The sequence below is a fragment of a genome, unplaced genomic scaffold, assembly GCF_019419815.1.
Source record: "Pyrus x bretschneideri cultivar Hongxiangsu unplaced genomic scaffold, Pyrus_bretschneideri_v1 Contig51, whole genome shotgun sequence".
Taxonomy (NCBI): domain Eukaryota; kingdom Viridiplantae; phylum Streptophyta; class Magnoliopsida; order Rosales; family Rosaceae; genus Pyrus; species Pyrus x bretschneideri.
The window spans coordinates 2,972,689-2,996,402 of NW_025999789.1; the positions used below are offsets into that span (position 1 = coordinate 2,972,689).

The following is a 23,714-nucleotide window of genomic DNA, read 5'->3' on the forward strand; positions in this document are numbered from 1 at the left end:
AAAGTCAATCTTGATAGTATCCACTTTACCCTTTATTTTGTTCTTATCGTTAAAACTCAAAGTTTTCAAGTTTTTTTTCATTAGTTTTCCTTTAAATTAATGTAATGTGCGAAAAGAGAGATCTGAACTCGAATTGATGGAGGGGTGCATCTGTTCTTGACAATATGGCTACGCACAAGTCTGAGTTTGTTCCTTGTATTTGGTTGTTAAAACTATTGTCACAAAGCTTGTCTTTTGGACCGATAAGTCACGTGCCATTGGAGAAACAGAACCGAACCTATAACAACTATTGTCACAAAGCTTGTCTTTTGGACCGATAACAACTATTTGGTTGTTAATTGTGAAATTCCTTTGGTGTTGCAACGTAAATTGATTTTTTTTTTTCCCCATAAATTAAGCATGCTGTATAATGGTCTTTTGTTCGACGCTTCGGTCGTGAATGTGACTACTTTCGAGATTTAGAAAAATGATGGTTGAATCTGTTCGGAATGTATGATGAAACTGTTGTCAATAAACATAAACAAACGAGTATAAATCGGGATCCGACTGACGCTTACACAACTATCAAACTCCGACCAGCTACAATCATAGTAACGCATCCAAACACACTGGAAACATCCAGTGAGAAAAAATTTACATATTGTGCTGTGCATATCGAACATCTGCAATGCAGATTCTACCTTCTAAAACAACTGTTTGTACTCTTCGGCTTCTTGTGCCATTTCCTCAAGGCTTCTGTCCTTCCTTTCCTGGTCTAAATCTAGCTTTCGCTTTAATTCCTTCTCCTTTTCATCTAGCTATAGCATTGAACACAGAAAAAGTAAATACTCGAGGCTAAAACATGCGAATTAGTAAGTGTTAGTAAAACCTGAAATAGACGTTCCAATCTTACTGCATCATAAATCTCATCGTTCTTCTCAAAGTCACCAACTTTCCGTGGGAGGATATGGATATGAACATGGGGTACGCTCTGTCCGGCTTGGGGTCCATCCTACAAACAATGAGGACAAAGTTGGCTTGGGCGGACATAAAACCATTACTATGTGCAGCAACAAAAATTTCAGAGCCTAAGATATGAACTTGAGAATGAAGGACCGTCTCCCAACAAATATCATAAAGCAAAACTGTTGCCATGGAATACCACATGAAAAGTAGGTAACCCGCTCAACCTCAAATAACAAGTTCAAAGCATAATTGGTAGGTGATATGGAAGTGAAAAGAAACCTAACAGCTTGGAGGAAGTTTTAAAGTACGACCAAAATATGAATATACATGAAGAAATAAATATCTAGATACATACACTCTTAGATTAGAACAGTAACAAGCAAAAATGATCTAAGTTGTATGCTTTATGTGGTGATAAACAGGAACGACTTATGAATATATGGCATTAAGTGATCACTTGGTTAAAAGTAACATCAGTAACAGATCTCAAGGGCAAAATAACTGACTGAAAACCAGGCCAAACACAAATATTGTTCACTAACAAAAAAAAGTTAAAGGTCTGAAATTCTTACTTGAATAGCAAGTGTGAGAGATGATGCTTTGTGGTAACTCTCCAGCTGATTACCAACCTTTTGCGCTGTGATCCAAAGGTCACTGGTCTCATCAGCAGTGAGATCACCAAAGCGTTTCACTTCACGCCTTGGGCAGACAAGCACATGTACAGGATGTTAAGTCAAGCATGATTGAATCGGGCATACTATAGTGCCATAATAAAATGGGTATAGTTTGCACACATAACAACACGGAAAAGAGGATCAATCTGGATAGTCGGGGGTTAAATACACATGATGCTTGGCCATTGTATTTCAACATATGCAGATGAGAAAGGCAGTTAGGCACACATATTGGTCCATGATAAACTATATACAGACCCGTGGTCCAAAAGAAACCAGTCAATATCTAATAATAAAAAGGGATGCACTTTGTAGCATGGTCTTAAGACTCAAGCATCGCAACCAGCTGAATCTACCATCTGCTGCTTACATTTTGGTGCCACAGAAAACCGTTTCGGACCAAAAATCAAGCCGGATAAAAGACTTTTCCCTTTTGATCCAGAACGAAAAACCAGCACCCTTTCCTTTGACATCCATACTCACTACTCACCAGTATGATCCAATCAATCAGTAAACAAACCCACATGCTGCCTTAAATCTCCAATCAAGAAAAAGGGCACTAAAACAAGGAAATAGCCTGCAGATGGCTCTTTACCGTGGTGGCAAAAAGCAACCATGCCTATACACCTGGTGTTGATTCAATCTCTACTGATTCTCTTCCCCCTAAATACTAACTGTTTAACCCACTAACGCTATCCCTAATAAAGAAGAAAAAAAGGAAATTTGCCAACTTTTTTTTTTCTTTCTTATATAACAAATTAACAACGTATTTATTCATCGATCCCAAAAAAAATTTTACTTTCAAAGCAAACAAAAGGATATGACCTGCAAAGAAAAAGGAGAATTGGGTCATCAGATTTGCAACTTTTACATTCAATTTTCATGCTTGATTATTCAGCGTTAAGAGTGAGCGAAAAGTACCAGGAACAAGAGGCCGCAGGTTAACCATGGCGTAGGATAGGTTGGTGGTGTAGAACACTCCCCTCCCGTCGATCTTGTACGGCCCGAACTTGAAGCTCTCCGAAGCCATCTGCGAAGCCATCTGTTTGGGTTTTATAAACAAAGTATAATGAATGGCGCCGGCGGCGGAGGTAAAGGAAGAAGAAAGAGTTGGAATTGGTGGTTTTTTGGCGGAGGTGGAGAAGGAGGAAGGAGGAAGGAAGGCGGCTCTGGCGACGGAGGACGATCGTGTAATGAGAAATCTAACAGGGGAAGCCACCGTCGAGAACGGCATTTTACGCTTTTGACTTGCCTTGAACTGATGCTTTCCGCCTGTGTTTAATTTTTTTTAATTATAAATGGGCTTGAATTACAGGACACAGGCCCAATGGGCTTGAACAAACTGCGAATTCACCTCAGTCGCTCTCCATCCCAAGCTTTTTTGAATTGTCACCTAAATTTTCACCTGAAAAGGATTTCAGACTTGACCTAAACTAGCCTCTATACGCACGCTCTGCGCATGCTGGAGACTTCTTTTTCAAGACGTTTTAACTAAACACTCATGGTATTGTTTATTTTTAACAAAAAAATCATATTTTTACCTTTTTCTAGTACTATTCACAACACCTTTATTTGTCATTTTTTTATTAAAACTAAAGTTTTTTTGAACTTTTCGTTAGTTTTTTTTTTATTTTTTATCACGGCATGTTACGTGTGAGTTATTGTGAAGGGGCATGCAGAGAGGTCTTTTATTATCTGTGGTGCTAGGAGACTTGATTAAAGTGAACTTACCAGCTCTTGACGCAAAACTGGTTTTCCATAAGGAGTAGGATTCTCTCCTCTTCCCTTCCTTCCTATTTGAACGGTTATGATTAAGCCACGTTGACATCTTATATTAATTTTTTATAACAAGAGAAAGACAAATAAGAGAATGTAAAAGGAGGAGATGGAAAGAAGAGAAGAGAGAAACCTAGTTCTTTCCAGAAAACTACATTGTTGATTGCTAGATATTTGCCAATAGTATTATGATTTTGAATTTGTAAACTCTGACTGATAGAGATACTGCGACTTGGAGACGTGTTCGTTGAAAATAAATTGACGACTGAAAACCACATGAGCTATTAAAATCTTATCTGCAATCGATCTTTCAGGAGCAAAAGCCCCTTGGTTGTAATGCAAGTCAGATTTTTTAAGCTACATTACACTGATTAATAGCTCTAAACCGAGAAACAAATTATAGATTTTCCAACTTAGGAACGAGAGCAATTAGTTTGAACGCAACAATAATCGATATCGTATGTACATATCATTCATTATATCATGTAGCGTGGAAATATGGTACAAAAATACAATCTTTTCAGTATTATTAAAAGGACATAAGGCCACCCATAATGAGTATTGGAACTTTAGGCATTGTTACAAAATCCCAATTAAACATAAAATTAAAGAAATGTGCTATTTCAAAAAGAGTGTGTGCGAAATTTCAAACGTTACAGTATCCTTAAAAGATGCACAACTTTTTGAACGGCATTTTAGATGTGAAAAATACCATTTCAGGATAAACAGCATGTTGCAACAAAATTTATATCATATTGCTTCAATTTGTTTTCTGTAAAGAATTTGTTCATATGTCATGAGAAAGACTATTTGAAATTGTGTCGTCTAGTGTTAAGAATACAACAAATATATATAAATTTTCATTCACATAACGTATTATTATTATGAAATACTAAAATAACAGTGCCATATAAATTGATACCCTCTGTCTAATTGTCTTGAACATAAAAACATATATAATATGTAATTGTATAATGAAAAAGATAAGTAATGTAGATAACACTAGATAAGGCTGGCTTTGCTTATTATATCGAAGGAAAGACACGCAGGGGAAGGAGAAGAAGAACCGAAGGAGCAATGTCAGCCGTGGCAACTCTCGGTCAGGCATGCTGGGCCGCCGCCGCCGTGAAATCGAAACCAACCACCGCCATCTCCCAAACCCACATCCGAAATCCAAAACCCAAATCTTTATCTCTTCCTCTCTCAGCCAATTCCAGCTGCAACCACTTCTTCTCCTTCCCTCCCAAAACAACCCTCAAATCCTCCTCCTCCTCCTCCTCCTCCGTCCGTACATCTGTCGCTGCCGTCGACTCCGACCAGCTCAGCTCCTCCGATTCCGCCGATAAGGTTCAATTATCTCTCCAACCCATAAATTCTTTTCATTTTTTGTTTCTCATTTTCTCATGCAAGACTGTAAATTTTCCATTTTTTGTGTTTCTGAATGCAGGAAAAGCCGAGCAGGTACTATTTCGTGGTTGCGAATGCGAAGTTTATGCTCGATGACGAGGAGCATTTCCAGGAGCAATTGTGTGAGCGGCTTCGATACTATGGAGAGAAGAACAAAGAGCAGGACTTTTGGCTTGTGATCGAGCCCAAGTTCTTGGATAAGTTTCCTAACATTACTAAGAGATTAGGAAGGCCTGCCGTTGCCCTGGTTTCGACTAACGGACCTTGGATTACGTATGTTCTCCCTTTTCTTTACTCCTAAATTCACCATCACTGCGAACTTGCTCGGCTTCGGTTTGTTGTTTTCTGTTTGCTGTTTTGTTCGAGCTTGTTTCGTTTCAGGATCGAAATTTACATCGAAGTTGCTAGATACGTATGTTTTGTTAGTTAAGTACTGATGTAGTCTAGCAGGATCAGAGGTTGAATGAATTGGGAATTGCTGTTGTTTGTTAGTGTCAAATTGTATTGTGACAAAGTTTGATGGTGCTGAGATTCTAGATTTGATCGATCAATTTGTAGAATCGGCTGCTAGACAATGGCTAGAATTCAACAGCTCAAGTTGTTAAAGAAAGAGTTAACTGTATGTCAAGCTAGCACCGTCTGTCGTGTGCAGCCTTATCCTGCGCATTGAGAGGCGGACATAGAGATTCATACATGTGGATCTTCACCTTGCATCTTCTAATTTAACAAATAAGTGATGGAAAGGGGGTTTAGAGTGGTTTTTGAATCCAGTATCTCAGGCAACTAGAGCTACGATATGATATTAGAAAACCGGTAATCCCCAAAACTTGAAGCTTCTTGAGAATGATTACGTTGTCTACCAAGGTAACAACTATGTAAAATGAGATTCTACACGATTGAAGTGTAGATATGCTAACAACAATTCCTTCTCAGCTAAAAAAAAAAAAAAAAATTAGATGACATGATGTTTCGATATGAGAAGTATCTTCATGTGGTGTACATAAGTAGAAATATGAAAGTTGTGACGCTTACAATGGTGGCAGTGTCTCTGAATCTGATCATATTTTGCGCCTGCAGGTTTATGAAGCTGAGACTGGACAGAGTGTTGGCAGAAAGTTTTGAAGCTGCAAGTCTAGAAGAAGCATTAGCCTCCAATCCAACCAAGATCGAGTTTGAGAAGCCGCAGAAATGGGTAGCACCTTATTCCAAGTATGAATCCGGGTGGTGGGAGCCCTTCTTACCGCCAGGATCGAAAGAGGAGGTCAAAGCGTAAATCACTTCTTTTTGCCTTGTCCTTTCAATTTTATGGACGTGGATTTCGCCGTTTGTTACTAACTAGAGCTTAAGTTGATGCATGTAGCTAATGTGTAGTGTTGGGAGGTTAGCACCTTATGTTAAACTTTTGTAGTTGCCTATTAATGTGTGAAGAGAGTATATTCAAGAAGTTGTGTCTATCCAAAAAGGATGAAGAAGTTTGCTCGTGTCATGCACGATTATACGTTGCTTTCGATTTCTTTCACATCAGAAACTGAAATATGAACAATTACTTTTTGTTCAATCGAACAAGGAAGATGAATGATTACTTTTCTTGATCAGTACTCCTCAAGGAAAACTAAACAAGGCTACTATTGAAACACAGAAAGCAACATATTTTTCTACATCCGAACCCGAGGGAACGAAACAAGCAAGAACGAAATATGAACCGTACCAACTATATGAAGAAGAAGAAGAAGAAAAGTCCAGCAGAGCCTCAAAATTAGGGCTGCTTTTTGTTCTTGTAAGAAATTACTTTCTTTTTGAGTTTCTGCAGAACTTTTCCATCCAACACTGCATACTGCTTCTTTATTTCAATCAGTGCTTTCTCTGCAATGCTATCCACGCTATCCTCAAGATTCTCGTACAACGCTGGCACGGTCATCAGTATCACAAACACTGCACCAACCGATACGAAAGAGTCAGTACTCGTCTTGGGAACATATAGCAGATAAATCACGACTAACTAACTATTAGTCTAATGGTATTTTTCTTCACAATATTTAGATGTCCCAAGTTCGTTTCCGCCTTCCTATGTGGATGCAATAAATAAGCATACAATTGACAAGAGAGGCGACCACGATTAGCATATACTCTGCAAAAAATGATGTATGTACAACATTGCTTGCAAGAAGTAGAGTGAATGGAAACAATCGACTCAAAGCGCGAACAATCACAAAAGAATTATACAAAACTAAACCAACGTTGTCATTTTACTTGGCAGATTAGTGAGCAAATGTTTCGATGCAACAAGAAGATATACAAGAAATAGGCAAAACATAAATCGAGGATCAACTAAGCCTTCTAGGGGACTCATTCAAGAATCAGAAAGAGGAATCTGATGTAAGCATTGCAAATAGTATCAATGGCAGTAAAAGTTCATAATCCTATAGGACTAAAAGCTCGATAGTAGGGATGAAACAGCCGGAGCTGATGCAAACCTAAGTAAAGGAAGCTCAAGAAACTGCACCGGCTTCCGGCAACAGACAGAACCCACAAAGTTGCAGCCACCTGCAAACGAGTTCATTACGTCAAAGTTGAAAAATTCAATCAGAACTTACTATTCTTACAGCATAAACAAAGCCTAGAAGCAGATAAAAATGTCGGTACCGCGAGGAAATCTCTTATATCTGTCCCAAAAACTACTTGCCCAAATGATCTTAATGCTTGATTATATGTAGTTGTCATGGAAATAGCAGTCCTCATAAACAGGTGCTGTGGTACTACAATCTCTGGAATTTCTGGTGCAGACCTGTTTCATGATCATATTCTATCCAGAAATCATAACACAGACACCTATGAAAATACCAATTAAAAAAAAAAAAAAAAAAGCACAAACATAACCGCTTGCAAACTCAAATAAAAAACATAACCGGAGGAACCCTAAACATACAATAAAAGGGCATTAAAACGTGATTTATATACAACTTATTGTCTGTTTAGTGTCCTCTTAGTACTATTTTCGACAAAAGTTTGTAACCGGTTCTATTTATGCATATTTTTTGTTTTGAATCCATTTAAATAAAAGAAAATCAAGGAGCTCACACATGGACTAAGGAACCAAAATTGGACCACAAGAACAAGGCTGTCAAGGAGAGCAATGAAGCGTGGCAAAAAAACACAACCAAACTATAACCTAATCTCTCAAATAGAAGCCATGTGAGCGTTGCACCCATAAAAATGTAGGCTGAGATCTGCTTGTTCCTCCAAAGTATAATATCAGCAGCTGAAAAACAATAATTAATTTCACTTTAGATTAATAAGTAGTCTTGAATTTACAGCAATCAGAATGGAAAAGAAAAATTACAGTTACAATTTACGTACATACACCGGCGCCAAGGACAACATGGAGAGGCTTCTGGCGACCAAACAATCGGTTCTTGCATGTAAAAGCCAAGCAGTAATTATCAATGTCGGAGTCGGAAGAGTCATCAAGATCTGATTGGTTGGTGAGAAAATCAGAATCTGCAATATCCACATCGACCGGATCCAGCATTTTATGTATACGTTTAATGTTTCTATGCATGTATAAATTGTAATTACATTAATCACTCTCTTAACCACTCAACCTGCAATGCATGTCACCAACAAAACAGATTAAGAATTGCATGCAAAAATCACATCAAACAACGTTTCATTGAACTCATTCTCTCTCTCTCTCTCTCTCTCTCTCTCTCTCTCTCACAAATCTGAATCCCAACTTAAATATGAGGAAGAGGAAGGCCTTGATCTTCTGGCGCGGTGCATGTTTCTCTACCCTCCACAACACCTCTTGTCTTGTGACCACGTGTTTTTGGAAAGTAGTTTTGTACTATTTCTTTTGATAGAAGAGATAACGGTGAAGGGCCAATAGAACATTGGGGTTCGGGGACCATTTGGCTTCAAATCTCTTTGTAGTTACATTTTTTACGTACTCAATTGTAGAACAATATTAGTTCTTCGGTAATAGTTGTGTGCGAGGCACATATCCTCTCTGAAAGCAAAGAGGACTATAGTACCCAAAAAAAAATCCCCCTGCTCTCTTGTGTAAATTTGTACAAGTGTTATTAATAATACAAGGGTAAAGACAAAACAACATTCGGACATCATCAACCAAAACCTTGCAAAATGAAGTAATAAAGGGAACTGTTAATTTGAAAATCAGAAACCAATCAAGCTTAGAAATTCAACTGCAAATCAGCAAGAAGTACTAAAGGAGGGCAGATAATCAAAGATGAATAAGACAAGCTCAGATTATCAAAACTATCCGCAAATACATTCTCTTCCCGACGAATGTGAAAACAACAAAAAGTCAATATATCAACCATTTTGATATATATAATAAACAAATACCACACCAATAATAATTGCAAATAATTATGCAAAATATGAATTGTATGGCTGATAAATGTATAAAAATGTGTCACACATTTATTCTATGTTGATCCATCTACTAGTTTTAAAACATTGTTATAAAGTAGTTAGGGGCTTAATTATAGCTCAAGTGATTAAAAACATTTGTTATAAACTAGAACTCAAGGTGTGCTCAAATATCTCTCTCAATATAGCTTGTATAAATGATAAATTTTTATATATTTGTAATATATATATCATTCTTCCTAAACTATCTAGTTCTTTAAACTTAACAACAATATTTCTATACCAAAAGAGTATTCATAATCAGAATAATCAGGTATCAAACTCGTCAATTAAGTGAGTCAAACCTGGGACTTGTCACTTACAGTTAAAGAGAAATACCACTAATCACATTGTTTCTTTTAACTCAAGACCTTAATTTCTTGAACCTCAAGAACAATAATATAGACACCCATTTGTAAAAGCCAACTCATAATACCAACTCATAATATCACTACTACTACTACTACTACTACTACTACAACAACAACAACATTATAGTAGTATTCTTCTTTATTTGTACATGAAAGGCCATAGGTTTAACTTTCGTGAAAAGGGAATTCATTACCACATTATTATGCAAACACCTTGTTTGTAACATCTCATATCATCCAGGGGAGTGGATCATGTAAGCCTTATATGTATATTTTCATCTCTACCTAACACGAGGCCTTTTGGGAGCTCACTGACTTCGGGTTCCATCGGAACTCCGAAGTTAAAAGAGTAGCGCGTAAGAGCAATCCCATGATGGGTGACCCACTGGGAAGTTCTCTTGTGAGTTCCCAGAAACAAAACCGTGAGGGCGTGGTCGGGGCCCAAAGCGGACAATATCGTGCTACGGTGAAGTCAAACTTGGGATGTGGTGGGGGCCCGGGGCGGGATGTGACAATTTGGTATCAGAGCCAATCCCTGGGCGGAAGTGTGCCGACGAGGACGTCGGGCCCTAAGGGGGGTGGATTGTAACATCCCACATCACCCAGGAGAGTGGATCCTGTAAGCCTTATATGTATATTCTTATCTCTACCTAACACGAGGTCTTTTGGGAGATCACTGATTTTGGGTTCCATCGGAACTCCAAAGTTAAGCGAGTAGCGCGCGAGAGCAATCCCATGATGGGTGACCCAAGTTCTCGTGTGAGTTCCCAGAAACAAAACCGTGAGGGCGTGGTCGGGGCCCAAAGCGAAAAATATCATGTTACGGTGGAGTCGAGCTCGAGATGTGATGGGAGCCCGAGCCGAGACGTGACATTGTTGGTATAGCTCCAATCCCCCACTTATTAATGCAAAATATTGTTGTATGGCAAAAGGCGACTCATATGTTGTAAACATATGGACATGTCCAATTGCAATACATAATAAAAGGATTACGTACCTAAAACTTTTAAACCTTTTAGTGTCATTTCAAATTGGTCTCAACCTTTTTAAATATTTCATACAAATATCCAACCTATTGAAAATGTCACATCAATTAAGCCCCAGTTAAATTAACTAGGACTTACTTTGTGTAAAAAATCAATAGAATGTCATGGAAGCATGGCCTCCACCAACTAACAATCACCCCCCATCAGGCTATCACCAACAAACCCAATGCACGATCACTAACTCTACCCTACAACTCCAGCCGCCAACATCGAGAATAAGGTAATGGAGGTTACTAAAATGGTATGGACTGCCATGATACGGCCACCATCATTTTCACTACCCATAAAGAAGAATTCGAAGCTCTATGAGTCAAGAATTGGTGGAGGAATTCACATGAACAAAAACAAACTCCTTAAAATTCTATCTAAATTCTTAACCCCTTTTATTTGTTATGAGATTGCCTGACTGATGTAATTTCAATTTGGTCCATTTTCGACTCAATCAATACCCATTTGATCATTGAGTTCCATATTATTTAGTCTACGTGTGAAATTTAGATTTTAAGACAACTAATATTAATGTTAACCATAATATTCCTAATTGGTTGGTTTTAAATATAAAGGTTGGGATGGAGTTTCAGTGGTCGCAGATTGAGCTTGGATAGGTGGCGGGGGCTTGATATTTTCCAATCTTCATTTTTGTTTTCCATTTTATTTGTGAATTTGTTTATTTATTTTTATTTTTGGGTAAATTATATTTTACCCCCTCAAGTTTGGGGTTGATTGCAACCTCAAACAACATCTTTAAAGCATTTCAATTTCATACATTCATTAGAAAATCTGTTAAGTAAACCGTTAACTGATGACGTGACAAATATGGGTGTAACAACCCGACCTAATTTTATCATAACAAAGGGGGGTATTTTCATGAAATTTCACTTTGGGCTAGATCTTCTTCTTTTAAAATTGGTTTTTGGGTCTTAATTGGTGAGCCCAAGGGGCCCACCCCCTGTTTTGTCCTCCCCAGTTCCCTTTCCCTTTCTTTTTTTTTTCTTCTAAAAAGTCTCTTTTCTCTCTCAGTTATCTCTTCTCTCTTTCTTCCTCTGTGATCTCTTTATCCCCCATCTCGGTGCTATTTTCTCAGACAAGAACACACACACACACACACACCCATGCCCACACCTCATCAACGACGACAACATCACCATCATCACCATGTTAACTCTCTCTCTTTTTCTTCATTTCTGTGGAGCACAGAGAAACTCGGACGAGTTCCTCGTCCTTCCGTTTTGGGTAAGCCATAAAACACTCAAAATGCTTCTCTTTTCATCCTTATAGTTCTGTTCTGACCCAGTGGTGTGTTTTGGACGTCAAATCACGAAGAAGCACGTCGGGGAGACTTCCCCGGATTTCCCGTGAGAAACCGACGGCTTTCGAGGCAATTTCCGGCCCACGGCAATTTGGCTGGCATGAAAGGTATCAATCTCTTCATCTCGCCAAGTACTACAACTTTCCTTTTTGTTACACCCAATTTCATGGAATATTGAAGAAGGTATATCCTTTTGAATCTTACCCAGTTTCCAGCGACCTTGGTGACTTTCGAGCTGTTTTCCAGCCAAACCACGGTGAGTTAGACGTCGTGTAAGTACCATTCTCTTCGTGTCTTCGAGAGCTACGATTTTCATTTTTGAATCACTTGATTTCGTCGAGTATTAACAAAGTTATGGACGTTCAAAGTTTGTCTAAATTCTGGCCGAATTCCGGCCTTCTTCTCTTGCATGAAACCTAGCCCAAAAACCCCCCAGGCCTTCGGGCCGTTCCTGCCAAGCCCAAAACCCTGGGCAGCTCAACCTAACCCCTTTATTATTTTGTTTTTGTTAATTTAAAGGCCTTTGGGCCGTTTCCTTTAGGGCCTTCGGCCCGTTAACCCTAAACCCATTAGACCCAAACCCTTAGGCCCAAACCCGGTTGACCCTTGACCCGAATTGACCTGACCCGGTCAACGGTCAGCGTTGACTTTGACTTTAATCGGTCAACGATCAACGTTAACTTTTGGGGACTTTTTGGGTTTTCGTGCGGGACCCCTCCTAGGCTAATTTCGACGTCCTGAACTCGTTTTCGATGTCCATTTTCCCAAATTTAGTCGTTTGAGTAGAGTTTGACTAAATGTACCATTTATATGCTTAGGGGCAATTATCTGTGGCGTTTCTTTCTTTGTTAGATGGCGTGGCTTTTGGACGGTGAAGTACTGTGAGTGGAACCCTTCTAAAAATGCATGTTTTGATAGTAGAAATGCATACATGAAAAACATGATTTGATGATTATGTTTTATGGAACGTTTTATGAGATAACATGCTTACTGAGGCTAGTTTGAATTATTAATATTTTTCCTATAACCCATGTTCTTATAGAATATCCGATGGATGACGATATGATATTTAGAACATGTTTAGAACACCTCTTTATAGTATAGGTGATGGATGACTTTATATTATGAAGTTGATTTTCAATATATGTATGTTCACTGATTTTATACTTACCTAGTGGTCCTTTCCGCTACGGGACGTAGGGATAGATTCTGGTCCGTCCCGGGTGACGGTATGGTGTTGGCATAGGGCCTGGAGTGTGTTTCCTTTGGCTATTTAGCACAGGGACGGGAAGCCGACATGGGGCCTGAAGAGTTATTGGACATTCACTAGTGATTATTATATTTACAAGTTATGATTTGAGACATTGCATAGCATGCTAGGTTTCGGAAAACCTATGTTTATCATGATATATATGTGTCTTCATAAAACCTGGGGGTTAGTACGTTGATAACTGTTTTATTATATATATATATATATATATATCAACTTGGTCCACTCATGTTTGTTTTGCGCCCCCTTCAGGACTTAGAATCGAGGCATACAATCCCGATGTCCAAGCACTTCCGCATCGGCATCTTCGAGTCCTCTTGGTGTAGGACCCACTCCTTTGTTTCATTCAATTTTATATTATTTTCTTTTAGTGTTCTAGATTAGAGGTGTGCTCTGAACACGTTCCTTAATTGCATATTCATTATTCTTTTATATTTATAAGTCTTATTTATCCCTTGTTTTCAACATTTGCACTCAATAAATGGCTTTCGTCACCCTTGGGTGTCGGCCAACACGTGTCTATCCTAGTATTCGGGGAATATCGGGGTCGGAGCGTGTCAATGGGATCCACGTTTGTGCTAACGTGGCTAACAAACGTGTGCCATGTGGCATAAACAATTAATAAAAAATTAAAATCTAATTTGATTATTAACATATTAAAATAATTAATTAAAAAAAAATACAAATTCTTCATCTTCCCCACCCCTTCTCCCACCACCACCCCTTTGCCTACTCGAGCCACCTATTCTCTCGTCGCCAACCCCGTCCCCCATCACGACCCCATTCCCCATCACTTATGCACCAAGCTTCTCCCTCTAGCACCACCACCACCACCCCCCATCACCACCTCTTTCCCCATCATTTCTGCACCAAGCTTTTCCTTACAACACAACCACCATCAATTTCCTCATCCGTAAAGCTCCGAGCAACCCAGAGACCCCCAATTTTTCCCCCACCTTTATCACCACCCCAAACCCTTGCCTCGATTTCTTCTTCCAAATGGTGCCCTTCACCCCAATGTCAGCCAGCAGCTCTCGCTCACTTTCTGGGGACGAAGGTGAAGGCCAGACAAAGCCCATCACCTCCTCTTCCCTTCCGACGCCCAGAACTCCCGCTCCATCAACAACTCCAACGTCCTCACTGACTCCACCGTCAAGATCCTCGACACCTAGCTTAACACCCCTATCAAATTTCATGTTCGACCTCCGATTCCAAACTATGGCCACCCGAAATCGAGTCATTCAGCGACAACTTGATCCAATGCTCAAAATTGGGGCTAACAAAATTTAGGGGATTAAGGTTAGGTGCAGGTTGATTTGGGGAGAGAGAAAGGAGGGGAGGTGAAGAGTATGGATGAGAGGGAGAAGGTGGGTCGGGGAGGTGAAGAAGGAGGAGTGGGTCTTTAGGGAGAGAGAATGGAGGGGAGGTGAAAAGAGTGGAGCGGAGGGAGAAAGTGGGTCGGGGAGGTGAAGAGGGAAGAAGTGGGTCGGAGAAGACATGGGTTTTAGGGTTTCTTTAAAAAAAAAAAACTTTTCTTTAATTAATTATTTTAGTATTTAATATTCTGATTAAGTTATTATTTTTTTAAATACATAGAAAATTTTTTTTTTGCCACATGGCACAAATTTGGTAGCCACGTCAGTACATATGTGGATCCCATATTTGACACGTTATCAATTAACAGTTTACTTAACGAATTTTGTAACGGATGTATGAAATTGAAATTAAATGATAAGTAAATGTATGAAATTGAAATATTATAAAGATGTTGTATGAGGTTGCAATCGACCCTAAACCTGAGGAAGTAAAATGTAATTTACCCCTTATTTTTTCACCTTCATGCCTTTTTGAAGTTAGTTTTATTACTATTGTAATGTCCATGTAAGCTAAAAAGTGGGACCTATTGTTGTCACATGTACATTTAACAAAAAAGTTAACTTAGGCTTAATGGATGTGACATTTTCAATCAGTTGAGTACTTGTTTAAAATGTTTAAAAAGTTGAGACCAATTTAAAATTACACTACATGATTGAAGGATTTTAGGTACTTAATTCTATAATGAATCACACAATTAATCACACAATAATCACATAACATATTTTATAAAAGAGTATTTTCTTTAAATTTAAATGCTCAATCAATATGAGCAATTAAAAATATCCCCTTTTAGGCATTCAAAACAGGCAAATATTGCGAGTTCAAATCTTCTGCACAAAAAAATATGAGATAATTGTCCACTTACTTAGGCCATCTCTAACCGAAGGCTGGCCAGATGGCTTGTTTTAGCCCTCTGGCCCTCCAAGAAATTAATATTTTAATGAACAGTACATTGACATATTTCTTACCATCTTCAACTGAGGGCTAAAGGGCCATAGGGCTCGTTTGAGCCCTATCACTAACCATCTCCAATCGAGGGCCAAAAGGCCAAACATAATTTATTATTTAAATTTAAAAACTACAACTAAAATTTAAAAACTATAACTAAAATTTAAAAAATACAATTTATATATTTCAAGTCAAATGTGAAAGGTTTTATTTAGAGTATTAAAAAAAAAAAGAAAGGGAAGTGGGTGGGAGAGTCCCACATCGGCTATGGGAGAGGGAAGAAAGAAAAAAAAAAGAAAAAAGAGAAGTGGGAGTCCCACATTGGGGGAGTGTAAAAACAAAGGAAGTGGGTGGGAGTCCCACATTGGCAGTGGGAGGAACTTGAGCAACCTCCAAAACTTATAAAAATAACACCCAAATCTTTAGTTAAAGATACTTTGTGGGCCTATAATTAAATATTCTTTAAAACATTTTCGCCCAAAACCTATAGTTAAACATTTTTGTAAAAATAAATAAATAAATTTATAACGGTTAGCTGATGTCAGCAAGTAGTCATTGGAAATTCAAAATCCAGCCTGGCCCGAGGCAGGTCAACTGGCTGGGCCAACTGGTGGGCCCTTTGGCCCTTTCAGATTCCTTGAGGCTCATGAGCCTTCTGGCTTGACCCTCGGTTGGAAATGTTTTTTCAACTATTTTCGACCTTCTGACCCTCTAAACACGCCATAGCTAGGTTAAAAGCATGATCGATTTTACACACCTTAAATGCATTTTACTCCTTTGTTATCTCTTGAATTTAAAAAAAAAAAGAAAAAAAAAAAAAAAGGTGAGGCACACGTGATCACAGATGGAGACCAAACAGTACGCGTTCGTCAACTTCGAAAATACCCCAACCTCGCACGAGTTCTCGAATTGCAATCCTGCAAAATCCCCAATTAATTTTACAATTTAATTTTATTGGAAACAAATACGAGAACAATAATTGGAGAACGAAGAAGAAGAAAGACTTAGTGGTTGTCATGGATTGAGGGCGGCGCCTAACTGCAAGGTACGAGTCTAGAAATGTCTCCGATGAAGTTTCGGCTACCAGCTGCGAAAGGCGATGAGGAGGACGATGGCGCTGGCCGACCGAGTTACGGTGGTTTCCAGTGAAATTGGGGTCTCTATTGGTAGAAATGAAGGTGTGGAGGATGAATATTTATTGGTGATTCCGTGAACCTTTTTTTCAAAAGAAAAACTAATGAAAAGAGTTTTAAAATTTTAAGTTTTAACGATAAAAATAAAATAAAGGGTAAAGTAAATAGTATCGGGATTAACTTTGATTTTTCATTAAAATGAACCGTACTAAAAACTTTTCGTTAAAGTTCTCTTTTTCAAATTTATTAGAAAATAATAGAGGAGTAAATGTAGTGAAGGTGTAAAAGTAGGTGGACAAATGTCGCATTTTTAGAGAGATCACATGCTTTTTTGAGATTTGGATTTCATCCGGATTTAAGTTGTGAAAATCCTAGGAAACCTCACATCCTAATCGTTTATCGTATATCGTGAGATCATAAATCATTTTAAATTTATTTATTTAAAATTAAACGGAAATAGTGCTTAACGAAAATTAATCCCATAATATATGATGAATGATTATGATGTAAAGATCTCTAAAATTTCCACAAAAAAAATCTAAAAAGTATCCTCATCCCCTTTTTTTTTTTTTTTTTTTTTTTTTTTTGGTAAAATCCTCATCCCCTTTTTTTATGCGGAAGATATCACAAAAATTATAGTATAGTTTTTACAACTGATGAACATTTATCTTTTACATTCCTTTCTTCTCTCCTTTCACTCTAACTTACATTACGAATTTACGACGCACAACGTTGGGCACGTATGTGCATGCGCTTGCATAAGAGATTGTTTCCGGATTTCTTTCTTCAAAGTTATCGGATCAAGTGATTTGAGTTTTTGAAATTTTATTCAATTGTCTATCTATTTTAATTTCTTAAAAATTATAATAATTTTTTACTATTAGATAAAATTTTAAAATACCAAAATCACATGATCTGATAATCTTGGTAGAAGAGATCCGGATTATCTCTTCCCCTGCTTGCGCTTGCTTGATCCGTAAAGTTAGGCTTAGAAAGTTTTTCTTTCACGAGTCATGGCATGTCAAATCATGGGTCAGACGTAAATGTGGGATCAATTTTACCCATGACCTTTGACGCCTTATTATTGGAGGACGACGACCCCTCAAAACAAAACAAAAACCTGGTGGCTTCCAACAACCATACCCTCACGTCGTAGCTAGGTTAAAAGCATGATCGATTTAACGCCTTATTATTAGAGCTAGGTCAGGCAAGCGAGTTGTATTTATTGTATTTATATCGTTTTCATATTATATTTATTATTTTAAGGAATTGTATCGTGTCAAACTTGTTATTTTAATTAATTCTTAACAGATGATCAAAAAATGACTCAAGTAGTTAACGGTTCGTGTCATTTCATGTCCGATTAATAGGTCATGCAAGAATATTGTCATGCTTAATATTTAGGTCTGACAAACAATATCTTATCAGATTTTTAATAGATGATTCAATAACTACCCAACACGTTAATAGATTACTCAATAACGATCCGACTCATTATCTTCATGTCATTTGTGCCAAGTTCTAACAACCACACCCTCACGTCATAGGTTAAAAGCAAGATCGATTTTACCCATGACTTTTAGCGCCTTATTATTGGCGAACCCCTACCACACGACAATCGTGGTAGCTTCTAACAACCATACTCTCACGTATACGTACCATTACTGAAAGAAAATTGAATTAGGTAGTTGTCGTTTATCTTAATAGAATCCACGATATCGTCGTCCAATGGCTGACAAATCTTACACTAATTTTTTTAGGATAAACTGTCATTTTAGTTATTAAATTATCACTTGAATGAAATTTAAGTCTCTAAACTATCTTTTCAGAAAAATTAGTCATTGGATGATGATATCATAGAGTTTATTAAGAACAACGACAACTACATAATAATTCAATGACTTAATTTTTAGGGTTCTTTAGAGAATGACCCTTGAAACTCCTATTTTTCAAACAAAAACCCAATTAATATTAAACATTCAAATAAAACCCAAATTTCAAAGAGATTACTATTTTGATAAATATATAACCAATTATTACAACATATTTAGAACTTATGCCACAAAACCCTAATTATGTTAATAAATATTATTACTCACCCTAATTATGATTAGCAATTAACGCCATATGGAAATTTTACCTTTTTTGTTTCATAAATTAATATTATTAACATATATACATACATACATATATATATATATATATATTAGTTTACCCATATTCATTTTGCATCAAATAATATTGTTTGATAAAAAAAAAATCAAGAATCAATTAATATTCTTTTATTTTGTAGATAAATTATTTTACACAGATTATTATATACATTAGCCATTTTGATTTGTTATTATATATGCGTGTTAAAAATAATCTATCTAAATTTATATGTAAAGTATACGTAAACTAAACTTTTTTATAAGAATTAAACAATAGGTAAATTATATTGTAGGTACATTATGTTTCTTAACAAAAAAAAAATCGAAATTCATAAACAAAAAGTAGTAGATATATTATATTTTCAATCAAATTACATTCCATTATTTTGTAGGTAATTTTTTTAAAGCATTATTACATATACCGGGCACATTTTAGTTGTAGATATATTATTTTTTTAAGCAACTTACATACCTTTATTTTGTAGGTAAATAATTTTACATGCATTATTATATATATTGGGCACATTTTAGTAATATATATTTGCAATTATATTGTGACATCTCGTCCCGAGATTATTAAAACGTACACGCGAAATGACCTTTCTACCCCTAGTTTGTTGTCGTTATGTCGTTTTTGGTTGCTTGATGTGGAGTTGGCAGGTACTGGGCCACCCACACACTCTCACCTTCACTGTCTCTCTCAGTCTCTTTCCCTGTCTCTCTCTCTCTCCCGTGCTCCCTTTCCCCTTCCTTTTCACCATATATGTACGGACCACACTCAAAACCCCTCAAACCTTTGCAGATCGACGGAGCCAGGTACACCATCATGCTCGTGAGGCTGTGAGGAACACAGACGTACCATTTGCAGGTAGGAACTTCGACGTTTTCACGTCGATTTTACGAGCTCCGATTTGAGTACTGTTCATGCAAATTTATTCTACCTTGTTTTTGGACTTTTGAAGCTGTTAGATGTCTTCGTGAGGTTCCCAGGAGCTTGGGAGTACATCGTTGGACGAGAATGGACGTAGGAATCACCTGGTTCGAGCTTGACCGGTTTTAGAGGTTTGTGGACAGGTGAGTTTTCGTAAGTTTTAGCCTTTAAAACGTATATGGACGTGTTCTACGAGTTCTAAGGGTTAAAATGGTGCAAGAATCATGGAAAAAGGTGGAAAAACGAACGAGAAAACAGCATTTGTAGGTTTTCCAGTTTCCGGCGCCGGCGACGGCGCCGGAGACTGATCGGAGAAGGAGACTGAATATTCCGTCAATTCTGACAGAATATTCCTGACGCCGTTAACGAAATCTGTCAACTTTGACGGAATATTCCTAACGGCGTCAGTTGATGCTGTCAGTGTGCCAGGCACGTGCCTGCGCGTGGCCGGTGCGTGTGGCCGTGCCTTGGCCGGCTCGTGGGGGCGCGTGCGGCGGTGAAAATTTTTTCTAAAAATTATGGTGTGTGTCCTGAGGTTGTGTAGAGCACGTTGGTATATTCAATTGTCCATTTTGAGCAATGTATGAGAAGTTATTTTGAACGGAAGGTTATGTGCTTTAAAATTAACGTTTTTATAGTATTTTCGCATATAGGTGACACGTATCTCGAGGACGAGCGTGCTCACGCGAGGCAGGGGGGCTACGACCCTTCCACGTATCAGTGAGTGGGCTTTTGTTTTCCGTATATACCTATATACATTTATTTTCCCAGAAATTGTTTAAAGGGTTAATTGTTTTATGCCATGCACCATATTATTATCGTTTATGCATCCCTGCATGCATTAGTAGTGACATACATATACATGTGCATATTTGGTGCTGTGGACGCACATGTAAGTGCCAGGTAAGTGGTATTCATGTTTATATATTCAGTAGTGGTTTGAGATGCTTAGAGAGCTCATAACCTGCACCCCCGGTGTTAGTGCTCCCGCCCAGAGTAGGGCACAGTCCTTCACGTGTCGTTCACCTCCCGCACCACACACTCAGCTTGGATCCAAGTTAGGTGCACAGTCTTGTCGTACGGACCACTATAGGTGGTTCCGACTCGTAGGTGACCCACGATTACTCGCACAGCCTTCACGTGATCGTAGCACTAGATCGTTATATGTGTTACATCCAGGCCTGTCGTACAGACCACTATAGGTGGTTCCGACTCGTGGGCAGGTTTAGTTATTGAGATTGAGATTTGAGCTCTAGATGCAGCCGTACAGGTCACGTAGGGTGACTCCGGTTGCCAGATTATGTGTTATTGATGTGATTTATACCTGAGCACTTGCATTTCAGGCAGAGGTTCCGATATGGCATATATTTGAGCATGATTGGCATATTTATACCTACGTACATATGTTTATTTTCTGGGAAGTATACAGGTTTTACGGCGAGGGGTTAGAGTATTGTTTTTGAAATGGTTTTCGAAAAGCTTTGTTTTTGCCCACTCACACTTTTGTTTTGCGCCCCTTCAGGTTTTAGCTAGCTAGCAGGTTCGGTGGTTTCCCAGAGGGCTTCCCGGCGCTTCTGACAGACACGCACCAATGTAGGGTCAATTCGGGTGTACTATTATCGTATTATGTTAATTTGGACTGCTGTAGACTTAATGCTCTGACTTAGCGGTTCACTCGCACTAGCACTCTTTACTTTGACTTTGGTATGCTAGATTTTAATTATTCGTACTTTTATATTACTATCTTTCTAGCTTCCGCACTGTGCACATGGCTACGTCACTTCCACGTGACGGCCAGCACACTCTGATCTCGGTCGGGGTGTGTCATATATTTTATTATATCAAATGTAGATAAATTAATATTGAATCAAATAACATTTTTATATTTTGTAGGTAAATTATTTTGCATGTACTATTATATATATTGGCAATATTTTATTACTAACACATATGTCCAAATAATTTACCTATGTTTTTATGTAAATTATTCCACCCTTTCAGTTTCCATTTGGTAAGAAAATGACAAGATTAAACTAAAATTGTCTAATTTTATGCAAATTTGTAAAACAATTACGAAATCTAAAGGAAAGTATAACATTATTTTTTTATTTTTTGCCAGAAGCATTAACATACAATTTGTTATGATTTATTAATATGCAATGAATTTAAACATTAATACATTTTTTTCATTAATCCCTCCCGTCAAATCTGCATAGAATTAAATGTATATATTAAAATTGTAATTAGGGGTATTTTAGGCATCTAGAAAATGTAAAATTTGTAAAGTCAAACAGAATTAATGAATTTGCTTATGTGCAGCCTAGTCATTGGGTTTTACTCAAGTAAAAAGACTATGTTGGGTTTTATGTAAAGAAACTTGAGTTTCAAGGGCTAAAATCATATTTTTAGTAATTTTTACTAAGATGATAGTTCCGGAACTAAATCGACACTTCACACATTTTTTTATTCAGAGTTCACAATATACTTTTCAACCTATATATACCAACTTAGAATTCTTTTTTCAATTACACAAAATTGAACTGACTTGACTAAACTCAAATCTACATTTTAGCATTCTTGTTAGGACAATCATAATTTGTTTTTAAGGTTGTAGGCTTGCAATTCAAGTAATTAAGAGTGATGTGATATTACTAATCCACTTGTTATAATAAACAAAAAAAACAAAATTGATATTTTACAATAAAATGATGACACTACAATACATGTGGTGTGACAATCTTACATAAAAACCCCATGGATAATAGCTATTCAAATGAATAGAGGGGCATTTATACCTCTTGTGTGGAAGCTTGGATCTCGACATACTCCTACAAACACGAACCAAGGTGTAGAACCTCCTTGTTGGCATGTCTTCCTCATCTCAAAACCAAATAAAATGATTGAATTATGGAATCTAATGTTCAATGCTTACTAATTCATTGTATTAACAAGGGGTGACTTAATTTGTCTTATTAGATGTTCTAGCTCCTTGTATTAAACTTCGAATTAATTTTTTGTTTTGCGAGTACAAAGTTATGAAAAAGTGAGTTATATTTTAATCAAATAGATAATGTTTTGAACATTTAGAGTTCGTCTGGATGTATTTTTAAAATGACTGAAAGTACTTTTAGAGAAAATGTTTTTGGGTTCCGAAAACATTTTAAGTAATTTTTATGAGAAGCACCAGTTATGTGCTTCTTCTAGGAAGCACTTTAAGTGCTTTTTCAAGATTTATTAGCATTTTACTAAGGATTGTTTCCAAAAATGTCTTCACCTATAATGCTTTCAGTCATTTTAAAAGCATATTCAAACGAGTTCTTAATCAACCCAAATTCAACTTATCTGCATTTAAATAAGACCTGACCTGATGAGCGTAATTTGTATGGACTTGTAACACCAAGTGGTCGTACACATTACTTTATAAACCCTAGATAAAGAGTAAGAAATGGTTTAATGACATCAGAGTTGCGATTTCCTTATCCACACACACGCACAGGTAACCCCAGACAAAGAGTAGGACCATTTCCAATCGAAGGCTGGTCAGAGGGCTCGTTTTAGCCCTCTAGCCTGCCAAGATTCTCCAATATATTAATATTTTAATGAACAGTACATGGCCATATTTGCATCCATCTCCAACCGAGGGCCAAAGGGTCATAGGGCCAAACATAATTTATTATTTAAATTTAAAAACTACAACAACTTAAATTCAAATCCAACAACTTAATTTAAAAACTACAACGATAACTGGCCCAAAAAACCAAAAGAATTAGAACTTAAATTTAATGAATGGTTTAGGTATTTATAGGGAAAAAAATTGGCCCCAAAAACCAAAAAAAAAAAAAAATAATGAATACAACAGCTAGTTGACTAGCCGTTGTATTTAAAATTTTTTTTAAGCAATCATGTCGATTATAACCGACATGAATGCTATATTTTTTGGCCA

At 37.3% G+C, this 23,714-nt stretch overlaps 3 protein-coding genes across 3 annotated transcripts; 1 reads left to right on the forward strand and 2 right to left on the reverse strand.

The window, feature by feature from the left end:
- Positions 1–457: 457 nt before the first annotated feature.
- LOC103963332 (bifunctional bis(5'-adenosyl)-triphosphatase/adenylylsulfatase FHIT) lies at positions 458–2,853 on the reverse strand. Its single transcript, XM_048570031.1, has 4 exons — positions 2,540–2,853; positions 1,518–1,665; positions 893–991; positions 458–797 (listed from the first exon to the last, which is right to left on the reverse strand). The coding sequence occupies exons 1-4, from the start codon at positions 2,851–2,853 to the stop codon at positions 684–686; spliced, it is 675 nt and encodes a 224-aa protein (XP_048425988.1). The 3' UTR covers positions 458–683.
- A 1,580-nt stretch (positions 2,854–4,433) lies between these two features.
- On the forward strand, positions 4,434–6,246 carry LOC103963331. Its single transcript, XM_009376144.3, has 3 exons — positions 4,434–4,742; positions 4,843–5,075; positions 5,880–6,246. Exons 1-3 carry the CDS (start codon positions 4,473–4,475, stop codon positions 6,073–6,075), a joined length of 699 nt encoding a protein of 232 aa, XP_009374419.2. The 5' UTR covers positions 4,434–4,472; the 3' UTR covers positions 6,076–6,246.
- A 139-nt stretch (positions 6,247–6,385) lies between these two features.
- On the reverse strand, positions 6,386–8,518 carry LOC103963330 (reticulon-like protein B4). Its single transcript, XM_009376143.3, has 5 exons — positions 8,160–8,518; positions 7,881–8,061; positions 7,446–7,587; positions 7,277–7,346; positions 6,386–6,734 (listed from the first exon to the last, which is right to left on the reverse strand). The coding sequence occupies exons 1-5, from the start codon at positions 8,359–8,361 to the stop codon at positions 6,559–6,561; spliced, it is 771 nt and encodes a 256-aa protein (XP_009374418.3). The 5' UTR covers positions 8,362–8,518; the 3' UTR covers positions 6,386–6,558.
- Positions 8,519–23,714: the final 15,196 nt, after the last annotated feature.